The 12,064-nt window shown below is 41.7% G+C and overlaps 1 protein-coding gene across 5 annotated transcripts in view; it reads right to left on the reverse strand.

Moving 5' to 3' along the window:
* Positions 1-3,200, reverse strand: part of PIK3C3 (phosphatidylinositol 3-kinase catalytic subunit type 3) — a 72,362-nt gene extending 69,162 nt beyond the window's left edge. For 3 of the 5 annotated variants that reach the window (XM_061450588.1, XM_061450585.1, XM_061450584.1), the window contains exons 1-3: positions 2,858-2,994; positions 838-1,026; positions 232-375 (exon numbers count right to left, since the gene is read on the reverse strand). In XM_061450588.1, the coding sequence (XP_061306572.1) occupies positions 232-375; positions 838-1,026; positions 2,858-2,994 (470 nt within the window). Of the gene's footprint in view, positions 1-231; positions 376-837; positions 1,027-2,476; positions 2,620-2,857; positions 2,995-3,056 lie in introns of those variants that run through there. The other 2 variants (XM_061450587.1, XM_061450586.1) reach the window with 2 other exon arrangements.
* Between the last annotated feature and the right edge of the window lie 8,864 nt (positions 3,201-12,064).

Raw genomic sequence — 12,064 nt, forward strand, 5'->3', positions numbered from 1 at the left:
TACACATCCTTAAAAAAACCCTAAATTTTGGTGTTATGCAAGAGAAGACTATTTTTTACAATACTGTCACATGTGTGAAGTTACACTCATGAAGAAATAGAGTAAATCATTTATGTATATGATTTTTCAAATGAGAAACTGTTAACCTGGCTTAAAAAAAAACCCTCTTGTAACCACTGATACCTCACTACATGTGAGCTTCAAATCTGTACCAAAGAAAATGCAGTATACCCATATTTCCCAAAGAGCGAGACTGTTGTTCCTCCCACAGGAACTGCTTTACCAGGTCCATACACGTCCCAGATGGTCAGAGCCACCTGTGCATTGCGAGGCAAGTCTGGGTACTTCACCGGCAGTTTCAGCCATTCATTCCAGCTGCAGGGAAACAATCTGCGATTAATCATAAAGCTTTAGAATTCAGGTTAATCTATGAGTTTATACAACCCAGATTCTCCTTAGAATATGCATTTCTAAGGGCAGAGCATATTTAAAAAACTAGAGCCCAAAGAAAAACGTACTCTGGCTTGATGACTAAGTACCAAAGATCAGTCTGTCCAGTAAACAGTATGACAATATGCCAGTCCAGGCCTCAGAAGTTATTTAAGAAGTAAGCCATGCGCAAACACATAAGTTCACTTACCCGTTACCAAAAAAGGTTATTTTGTGCTGTCACGGTAATACTTAATAACCATACAGAGGCTTGAAGAAACTTAAGCTGTCTGCAGAACACAACAGAAAACTAATCTTTCTGACAGAAACAAAACCCATACGTATCTATTTATATAACTTGATGCCACAGTAACTGAGAGGAATATGAAATGAAAGGCAGGCACTTACTTCCACCTAGTGCTAAAAGCCTTGTAGGAAGTTCTAACTGGAAGAGCAAGAGGCTTCCCTTCTGCAAACACCTGACAAGTTACGTACAAGTCAGAGCAAGTTTCTTGATACAGTCCCGAGAACTTCAGCATTGGATCTTCTAAGAGAGCTTTGTAACTCTTCTGTTCTCTTTTCCCTTCCAGACTTCCTCTGGGGTGGGAGCAGGAAGGAAAAAGAAAGAAACAATAATTTATTTTATATGCAGTAAAAAGCCTATTCTATTTCCTTTGCTTAAGTTTAGAATACTCAGTATTGAGGCTACCCTTGCTGTTCCTTACTAGCCTGCAGTAAAATCCAAATGTCAGAGAGGACCTCAGGTTGTGAAATGATGAATAAATACAGAATTTATTGCTATAGTGATTTAGCAGGGCAGCAGGAAGATGAAGGGCAGGAAAGGGAAGAATTACTTGTTTGTCTTTTCAATGGGCATAAACTTATCTAGTACAACCTGTAGATGCTCAGAAAGCACCAAATGAAGGATCTTAAGTAAGGCAATAACAAGATGGCATGTGATGCTATTATTAAAAGCAAAACAAGCATCAGATTACATGTGCTCCAAATACTACTGGGAGAAAAACAAATAAACACACAAAATAACCCCCCTAAAAACCTCATAATTAAGAACAGCCTCTTTTTTTAAAGCACTACGAGTGTGAAAGTATAGCTTTGGATGCCAGCCATCTCTCAATTTAATAACAGATTAAAGCTCAGCAGACAGTCCAAATCAAGCCTGATTAAAGCCCTGCAACAATGTAGAATGCTAGTGTTAAAGCACACTGATGGTATTTATCAGGCCTCAGCTATACCATGATGAAAACAACCATGCGTATGTAATACCTGACTGCGGATGCACATGTGAAAACAAAAAAGAAATGTGGTGGTGATGGGAAAATATGTAATAATATCAATTATACAACAGTTATGATCAATAGATAACATCAATCTCCCAGCAGCAAACAAAAAAATCTGTTAGTACCACAAAAACTTTCAGAGTAGATGAACATGTTTCAAGAACCTATCAGAGCACATTCCAAGATGACATTCACTCTGATGCACAAAGTCCTAGCTACGCTTTTGTTTGGCAGAATGAATAAGTAAAGAGGACACATGCATCTGAATTCAGGTATCATCTTCCATTCAGAAGTTAAATAAGCCCCGAGTAGTTTTCCCACGTTAGCTTTCAAAATTGCAATATACCTTAATGTAACTACACTGGGTACAGTACATTTAGAGCCAGCCATGTCCCTCCCACACAAACGTAAACATCCAATTGCTGTGATGCAGAAAAAGCCCTAACTTCAAAAATGAACCAGTGAAAGGAGAGGGCATTGAGCAGCCCGGTCTAGTGGAAGGTGTTGGAACTGGATAAGCTTTGAGGTCCCTTCCAACTCAAACCAGCCTGTGATTCTATGAAACACAGCATGTGATCATAGCACCTACGTGGTGAGAAACGCACCAGATCTGCCTACAAAGGAAAAAAGCAAGAGCAACCTGCTTTCAAAGCAGCATGCAAACAAGCAGGAAACTGTCACCCGCGTATCCTTCTGCCCTAACGCTGACGGGTGAGGCAAACAAGCAGGAAAGGGTGTCTCCAATGCACCCCTTCACTCTAAAGCTGACCGGTGAGCTGCCGCGGCAGCTGGTGAGGGTACCAGAGACAGCGCTGAGCTGACAGGCAACCCTTGCCTTAAAGCACTGCCGGATCTAAGCCAAAGACCAGTGCAAAGCGGCCAGAGCAGAGCTTACAGCCCTTGGCCCTCCTGACACCCCGCCCGCCTCCTGTCCCCACAGCACCGCTCCGCACAGCGGAGCTCTGGATGCCGGCGACGGGAGACAGCGCGGCCAGGCTTCGGGACCCAGCGGAGCTCCGAGGAACGGGCCCAGCCTCCCGCAGCCCGGCAGCACCCGGGCCGCTTCCCACACATCCGCTGCCGCCCGGCGCGGCAAGGGGTGACTGCAAGCCCCGTCCGCCCTCACTCACATCTTGAGCTGCACGTTGATGTCCAGGTCGCAGCTGTACACATAGTAAAACTTCTCGGCTTCTCCCATGGCTGCTGCCGCCGCTCCCCGCCCCCACCACAACAACCCGAGGGGAGAACACCGCCTCCCTCTGAGCATGCGCCGCCGCCGCCATTTTGCTTAAGGGAGGAAGGAGCCTGGATGCTGCAACTATCCTTTACCAAAATGGCCGCCGGAGCAGGTCAGCTGAGAGGGAGGTTTCAAGATGGCTGCGCCCACGTCGCTCTTTCGCACCGCCATGGCTGCCGCCAGCTGTACGGTATGCAAGATGGCTGCTCCCTTAAGAGGCATGGCAAGATGGAGAGCGGTCCCACCTGAGGCAGCGAGGGCCGGAGGGCCGGGCGACTGCACCTCACAGAAAACAACTCTAAAATATAAGAGCAGGGTGACTCGATACCTGGAACAGGCAATGCACAACGTAAATGTAATTAACTTACCATTTTAAAGCATCTTAGTATTTCAAGCATTAATAAGGATTGCAGTGACAAAAATGCATACTTCATTACTATCCCACTCTTACTGTGTCTATGGGGAGGAACGCTTTTGTAAGAAAAGAAGGACTATTTCATCTCAACACTGTATTTCCCCTCTTCAGGTGCCCCAGTATTTCCAGGATATATGAAATACTCCTCAGTATTTTCACCTCCTCAGGTGACCAGGAGGTCTTTTCTTCATTTTTCTCCAGGAAATTGAAGAAAACCATGACCCCAAACCATTTATCACTAAAATAAAGCCTTTGCTTTCCAGCTGTGCCAAGCTGGCATGTGTCATGAGTGCAAAACATAATTTGAACGCAATTAAATGAACAAGATCCTTTGCATAGATGATGTTCAAAATTTATTCTTTTAAAATGTTATCTTTTATCCAGTTTTTGTGTCTTCATTTGTCACTTTTTGATCACATTTATGATTCCTACAGCTCTGACGTTCATTTATTGCCTGCCTCGTAATTTTTGATGGCTTCTGTTTATTCAGTAGTTTGGTGCCAATCCATCTTTTTACATAAAATCTCTGCTTTCCATAGCAAAGATAAACAAATGCGATGCTGATCTTGGCTGTGGAGAAAAGGTAAGACATAAAAATGTAAAAATTTAAGAGACAAATCTCACCCTTTTAGAGCTAAGCACAAATAGTACTTTCATATGTGTACCTGTTTTGGTATTATTATGTCTCAGGAAAAATTAGATTATTTTTTAATTACTGGAATTAGTAGTGCCTCACATTGATTTCGCTATTAATTTTTTAAGTCATTATTCAAGTTTTGTTTATCAGAAGAATAGCTACAGGGAAAAAAATAACAAAACCTCTGAAGCTGGCATTAAAAGAGTTTTGAAGTGGTATATTTCCCAACTTTCTCAGATTCCAGTGTGTCTGATTAAAAAGTATATTATGTCTCAGTGAGGCTAAAGAGGAGAAAATTTTTTAAGAAAGAAGTTCTTAACAATGAAATTGTAGAAAGATGCAATTTCAATCAAAAATGGTGCTTTATACTATTTTCCCATATGAATAACCTTACATTTATAAGTTTTCAAATCCTCCCTGGAGGCAGAAAGAAGACTTTTCACCTTGAAGTATCCTAAAGTACTTTGAAAACACAGTGATGGACGTACTACAGATGTCTGGGAATTACTGCCTGCCCCACTGACACAGATTCTGCTGGAGGTGATGGGTGTCCAAATGGGTGCAGTGTCTGTACAATGTGCCATACATCAAAAGCTGAGCAGGGCCACTCAGTACAGAGCAGATGCAGAGCTGGATGAAGGCATTATCCCATTTAACTCTCTGCTGCCGCAAATAATACTTGGCTCATATCTAAGTTTCACTCTTATGGCCAAAAGACACTCTTATTTCTGTGTGTGTTTTCCAGCTCAAAGTGCCTCATACATAAGGGTTGTTTTGCAGCTTGCAGGAACGTTTTTATAGTGTGACATCTAGGGCCTGGCATGAAGGCATGTTGTGGCAGTTGTTTCTAGCCTGCTTGAAGTAGGGAAGGATTATTCCAAGTGCTAGGTGCTAAATAAGACACATCTATTGCCAATCTGCAGCACACCCATAAGCAAACTTTTCTGGCACGTCTAGTTGGGTTTCTTCTTTAAGGAGACTAATGAGTATATTCCATAAGGAATTCCAGGAGTAAAGTAGCACACACTGTACAGGCAACTGCATATATGTGGTAGCAAGAACAAAATCATAAATCATAGAATGGTTTGTGTTGGAAGGGACCTTAAAGCTCCTCCAGTTCCAACCCCTGCCATGGGCAGGGACACCTTCCACTAGAGCAGGTTGCTCCAAGCCCCTTCTAATCTGGCCTTGAACCAGAGTGTCAAGATTGCTGATGCTCAAAGTACCCTGTGAAGCAAACTCTGACCTTTATTGTGCCAACAGGAAGAGGGCATCTGTCCTTTCTAGACTTGGGGTGAAACTGAGAGAAGGACCTGAGGGACTAGCAGGCCTTCATTCTCACCGATTTTTACCTGCTTATGGGCAGGACCCCATTTCAGAGCATTCCGCATCTCAACAACGCCATAGGTATCAGTCTCCTGCTCCACCACAGCCCTGCCTGGCCCAGCCGCGGGCTATACTGTGTCAACTCCCACTCTTGGGCTAATGTCCCATCCCCATGGAGCTGTCCTGACTGCCTCGCAGTCTGCCCTGCTCTCTGTCCACAACACAGCCCGACCACGTTCCTGTAGTGCCCTAACATTTTCCTGAGTGCTCAATCTTCAAACACCAATTTAACTCAACACATCAGCATTTACAGACTTTCTGAAGACAGGAACACAAAGAGAAATTTGTTTTTAGCTCTTGAAGACTGTAAGTAACTGGCTAGCTACAGCTAGATTTAGTTACTTACTGATATTAAGCCATTCTTGTCACTGAGAACCTATAGCAGCTGTGAGATTGACACTCTTCACTGCTTTGCTCATGCATTAAAATTGCCCCCATCCCATTTCTGCTTTTCAGTCTGATAGTTTGTCAGGTCCCAGAAGCCTGATGAGGTGAAGCATTGAGAAAACAGCGGGAGCAATAGAGAGCTTTGCTGCTGACACAATTCTCTTTGGAGGGAATGGAACTATTTTTCTTGTTTTGAAGCAAAAGTATCAGTTGCAGTTCATATTCGATAGTGATTCAATAGTCACAGAGAAATATGTAACCTCTCAAGCCTTCTGAGAAATATATATCATCTTCCAGAGAACAGCATTGCTGCCTCTTACACCATCTATTATCTGCTAGTGAGACTACCACAATGAGCAAGAGGACTGATCAGTTCACATGTTCAGCCAGGTCCCACTTTCTTAGTAAAGATGTTAAGGGAAGTTGCCGAAAGTCACCTGCCCTTCTGCATTCTACCATGCTTTGCTATTACAGGACTTAGCTCCTAAACACACCACTGTTCTCTGTCTAGTGTGTACCAGGCCTTTTCTCATTGAGGGACAATACCACTGAACAAAGTGGCTGAAAGTATCTGTATGGTCAGACTTGCTTTGTTTCCAAATGTGGACATCTGTCCACCAGAAACCAGACTGAGACAGGTAAGAGCTATACATAACCCTTAGTACATCTGTCAGATGGTAATGACTTTTGGAGAGTATCCGCTGTTCGGATACCACAGTGATGGGCAGGTTTTCAGAAACACAATGGAGAGGTGGTTAACACAGTACTTACCATATTTCCTTTAAAAATGGGTAAGAATTGGGTTTAAGAAAAGAAGAAAAGAGCTTCCCTTCCCTTCCCTTCCCTTCCCTTCCCTTCCCTTCCCTTCCCTTCCCTTCCCTTCCCTTCCCTTCCCTTCCCTTCCCTTCCCCTTCCCCTTCCCCTTCCCCTTCCCCTTCCCTTCCCCTCTCACTATTCTATCCTTGGAACAAAAGCTGTCCCTGTAATGTGCTCAGAAAACATATAAATGTATACTGTATAGAGCAGAGAGCAAATATCCAAAGTCTAACCAGCCAGCAGCACATACCGCTGTAGAGAGCTGAGCTCTTACAAGTGTGGCTCTGTGGATTCTAACCCAGATAACACAGAAGTCATGTATAAAGCTCAGTTTGAAAACTCAGAGCAGCAATAACTTGGGTTTATGGAATGTTCTGCCTGACAAGGTTCACTTCCCAGCTGATTTTGTATTTTTTCATAACTAATTGCTGCTAGAGTTCTTTGAGAAAAGTCATCTGCCTTTCTGCCTTCTGAGTTCCTACTGTCTTTGTTTTGATAGGACCTAGCTCCTAACACACAGTATACTGTCTAGTGTGTGCCAGGCCTTTTCTCATTAGGTGACACTACTGCTGAACAGACTTTCCGACTCCTTGTTTCCTTATCCTTCTGTCCAAAAACAACAGCATCATTCCTTGTGCTCAAACAAACCCAGGACTGCAGGCATCTCTTTACAATTCAGTCCTGTCTTTTACTATTACCAGCACCAAGTGTTCCAGTTTCTCCCAGCAAGTTCCATTTCACAAGCAAAAAGAGTTTTGGCTCCGCTAAGACCATGAGAAGGTTGTCCCTAAAACACTCTTGGTTAGGAAACCCTTTCTTTTTTTTCATCCCATCCGTAAGAATCTGTTTTCTGTGACCCTGATACAGCAGGTTGTTGCTACATTTCTGCTGTTTTAAAGAGCCAGATCCTCAAAGTCGCACCTTGGTCCAGGAGACAGATGTACTGGCCAATAAACTCATCTTGCAGCTGCCATTGGTAGTGATATGGTGAAGAAGATGCCCATTCTGGTTGGCCATGCAACCCAGAATGCTCCATGGAATAGGCAGACATGAACATGTTTATTATTAAATGCGTTCTTGAAAATATTAAAGTAGTTGTTCTAATCCAGTAAAGTGAGGTATGATTTTACCTTTTTATGCTCAGTACCCTCAGGTTTCATCACATCAGCTGAAGATGAAAGCACTGGGCTTCTCGCAACAATTTCTATCGAAATGACAGCAGAGCTGTGGACTTCCATTTTATTATGGAATCAGCCTCTGCAATAACCCTCTTTGGAGGAGTCCCTGAACTCATTCATCTCTATATAACTTGAACTCAATAAAGTTGCACTAGGAAAGAGTTTGGCCCATTAACTTCAGTTTTCTAATGCTGTTTAGTCAATAAGCCATATAATTCCCAAAACAAAGAAAAGGAAGAAATAATAATAATAATAATAATAGGAAACATGAAATGTCAACACAGCCTGTTCAGAGTGGGGTGGGGGAAGAGCTAAAGCAAAACAGAAATACTGAGTCGGGTCACCAGCTAAAGAAAATCAGTGTGACTCCAGTGAAATCAATTAAATGACACTGGGTAACACCAGATGAAGATCTGGTATGTAATTTTCAGGTTTTTCCAGTTCCTCCTCCATCTCCCCCCCCCATCATAAAATTTGTTTTAAAACAAAAAAAACAGTTTTGCCAGATTTTGCAAGTTCAGAAGTCTGTTAACTGAGTAAGTAAAGATATAATGAAAGCAATAACTGCTGAAATATCACACATGCAGTATGTATCTCCAGCCAGTCCAATTTTATGCCTAAGGAGACTGGCAGAGTTCCTGCTGCGATTGAGATCTTATGTCAAATTTATAAACTTGTTTTCTCCATTCTCCTCTCCTATCCCCATGCCCCATCAATCAGAGCTTATACCTGCACAAAAGGCTGATCCATCATTAAGGAGGCAGGTTTCAGCCAAATGTAAATTTGCACTTAAATACCAAAAAAAAAAAAAAAAAAAAAAGGGAGGAATAACATGCTGCAGGGCAGGGTCACCCTCTGACCCTAGGCAATCTACCTCTCAATCTGCAGAGCACAAGCTAAAATAACGTGTCCGCCAAGCAAGCAGTAAACTTTTCCTGCTTCTGCCTTTTTGAAGATTCTTGGAGTTGCTGTGTCTGCTGGCTGACACTCTGTCTGACTTTTAAAATATGAAAATCTCCTCCATATGCATTGAGCTCCGTTTTCTGCTTAGCATTTCAAGAGCCCTAAGGACCTTCAGGGGAAGACAAAAAAAAAAACCAAACCAAACCCATATTCTGAATTTTCAATTTTGATGACAATTTGCTTTCCCTACAGGATGTGCAGAAACACCTTGAAAAACTTGTCAGCTGCACTAAAGGAAATGTTCCTTGCCATGGGAATGAGGACACATTGCTTTCAACTAACTTAGGAAAACAAGTTTGACTCTTTCTTAAGAGTGGGTCATACTGCACCCTGCATTTTCCCAAAGTACCTGAACATCTCTTTTAGGTTGTTCCAAATGAGAAGCTATAATAGTAGCAACTTTAAAAATCAAACAAACGAACCACAAACTGAAGTTTTGACCATGCATGTAAAGAGAGAATTTATTCCATCTGTCCATCCATCCATCCATCCATCCATCCATCCATCCATCCATCTACTTATAGAAGAGTCCCTTTTCATAGCATCTGCATCCAAGTAAGTCTTCAGGGCATAAACAAAAGATTGTTAGTTTCTTTAAAAATTATTTTGTTATGCTGAGATAATAATTCTGCCTTCTCTAGGCCAGCCTTACCTTGCTTTAGAGTCAAGAGGAGACAGTAACATTTAAGAGTTATAGAATCACACTTCAAGAACATTGTGAGGTCAGCATGTACCATGGTTTGCAGTCCTGTTTTTCTCAAAGAATAGTAAAGGGAATCTAGATGACCTATGTGTATTAAACACTGCTTTTGTAAGCTAATATCAAATGAGGTGAATCCCACCCTTAAGATGAGATTTTTGCGTTTTCTCTGTAACCACCAGACCAGTAAAAGGCACGCTGCAAGTGTTTGTTCTCTAAGCACCAGGCACATCCAAATTGTTCAGGGCACGCTGGGTTTTGTTGGTTCCACACTGCAGATGGGAGGTGCTCAGATATATGGAATGCAAAGTTAGGTGTTTACTTCTTCACCTTGAAGCTAGGGCAAAGCCCTAGCTGACCTTAAAGGGCCCGGGAACAAGTTGTATGGGATGACTGCTGAGAAAACCGAAGGTTACTGAAGAATTCCAGATGAAATCACTGGATTTCAGTATTCTGGATGCTCAGTATTCAGCCTTCATTAGCTCCTGACAGATGAACCATGAGCTGAGTTAGGAACAGGGGAGATAAACCTTGATTTCTGGGCTTGTTTTCCAGCCATTAGACAGCACTTATCTTTAATGTGAAACTCCTAGTTTTAGAGGCTGGGCTGAGGACAATTGCTTGTTTTGTTTTGTTTTGTTTTTAATATTACCAGTATCTCCATGTTCTACATGGGCTAGACAGGACTGCATGAATTCTAACATCATTTAGTATTTCTGCAGCTAATCCTGGTTTAGCCTTGACACAGACAAATCTGGTATTAGGCAAAGGAAGATTCTGCATTAATGTGGTAAATGCTGCCTCTCTTCCTTTCAGTGGACTCAGAAATTCACACCAGTTAGAATATGTAATTTATACCAGTCTATTTAAATGTTTTAAAATGGAAGGGTTCATTACAAATGCCTTCACTAACCTTTTATCCAGGGTGAGATGCAAATGCAGCAGCGACTGATAAAGACAGACATGTAAATGAATATGGATGTTTGCATAAACTGGATTTCTTTGCTCTTGTGGAACAAATTCTGCTCTTAGTTCCATTTAAGCATCTGCTATTGATTTCAGTGTAGTTACGAGTATGCAGCTGAGGACAGGATAAATCCATCCATCTACCTATTGACGGATCAAACCACATTTTTTATTATGGATCCCATTTCCATATAGAAAGGAAGCAGGCCTTGATCTCAAGAGCAGGCAATGCCGCATCACTGCTGCAGCCCCATGACATGATATGTGTGTATGCCTCACTCCAGTGGGTGCTCATGTTGGGTACAAAGGTACTGGAGTCTCCCAAAATATTGAGGGCCAGATAGACACCAGCAGTTAGAAGTTTATTTTCTTTAAAAAGGTACTTAATAAATAGTTTAAGTTCAAAAAGCAAGTTGAAAACTCATAATCAATTTTGTCATTCTTGCTTTTCTTTCTTATTTGTAGGAAAAAATTGCTCACTTTTCTCCCACCCTCTGATAAGGCTGGGCTTTTGCACTCTATTAACCCCAGGGACTAAAAGATAGACTGTTTTCTAACAGGTGAATTAGTGCTAGATAGCATTACCACAAATGCCAAGTCATTAAACATGTAATTGGATTTTTTTTTTTTTTTGCTATCTTAACTTTTCTACATTATAAAGGATCTTTACAAGTTAATGACAGAATATGAAGCTGCCCTAAGAGCTATTTGCCCATTAAAATTAGGCATGAAAAACTCCCATCCCCATCACATGAAGAACTATCCCACCAATTTCCAATTACTTCTGCCACTGACAGTTCACTGGACTGTTAAGTTATATTCTGCACCATGCTGCTTAATGTGGTTAAGTCAGGCAGGTATTTGCTACTCTTCTTGTTCCCTTTCTTCTTCTTATTTCTAATTTTTTTTCACCCTGATTGTGAAGCAATTAAGCTATGTCACTAATGAAAAGGCAGAATTTTAGTACTATAAAGGCACAGTTAATTTAAAGTTGAATCCCTGGCAATAACTATATAAATCCTCATAGCACCCTGGTCAAAAAATGTTTCTGGAAGTTTATTCAGGACCTCCAATAAAAGCCTTTCTTATGGCACTCACAGATATGCCAGGGCAAAAAGCTTTAGTAGAAAGAGCTAAGGATCTTACATCTATTCTGGGTAATGGAAATGGTAATATTAGTGATAATTGTAATAATAAGGAGAAGGATTCACTGTGGATTTTTTTTTCTTCCATTTGATGAAAACCTTCAATGAAACTGCAAGAAAAGATTGACAAGTATGATCACTTATGTCAAGAACTGAAAACAAAAAAATCTTAGAAGAGTAAGCAAAATGCCACTGATCCAGAGTCCTTTGAAGCTCTGTGACGGGGAGATCCAAGTGGCACCGTGCAGTAGCTTTATTATTAGATGATGGAGCCTTTCAATAGAGGTGCTAACAGTATCACTGGGAATTACATAAGGCAGTGAAGCATCCAAAGTTCATGGATGCCCCTGCCTGAGTTAGAGCTACTGGGGCAGTTGTGTTCTGTGTCTTGTGCAGTTTCACTCCTGACATACAACCTCCTTGAGGTGCTTGCGACCTACCTAATAAGGCGTTTGCTCTCTGTAGATTGGTGATTAAGTAACACACAATTCAGCAAATTGTTATATT

This window comes from Pezoporus flaviventris, unplaced genomic scaffold (assembly GCF_033815535.1).
Source record: "Pezoporus flaviventris isolate CSIRO_AGI_PZ_B2104156 unplaced genomic scaffold, CSIRO_AGI_Pfla_v1 ptg000010l, whole genome shotgun sequence".
In the NCBI taxonomy this organism is placed as follows: Eukaryota; Metazoa; Chordata; class Aves; order Psittaciformes; family Psittacidae; genus Pezoporus; species Pezoporus flaviventris.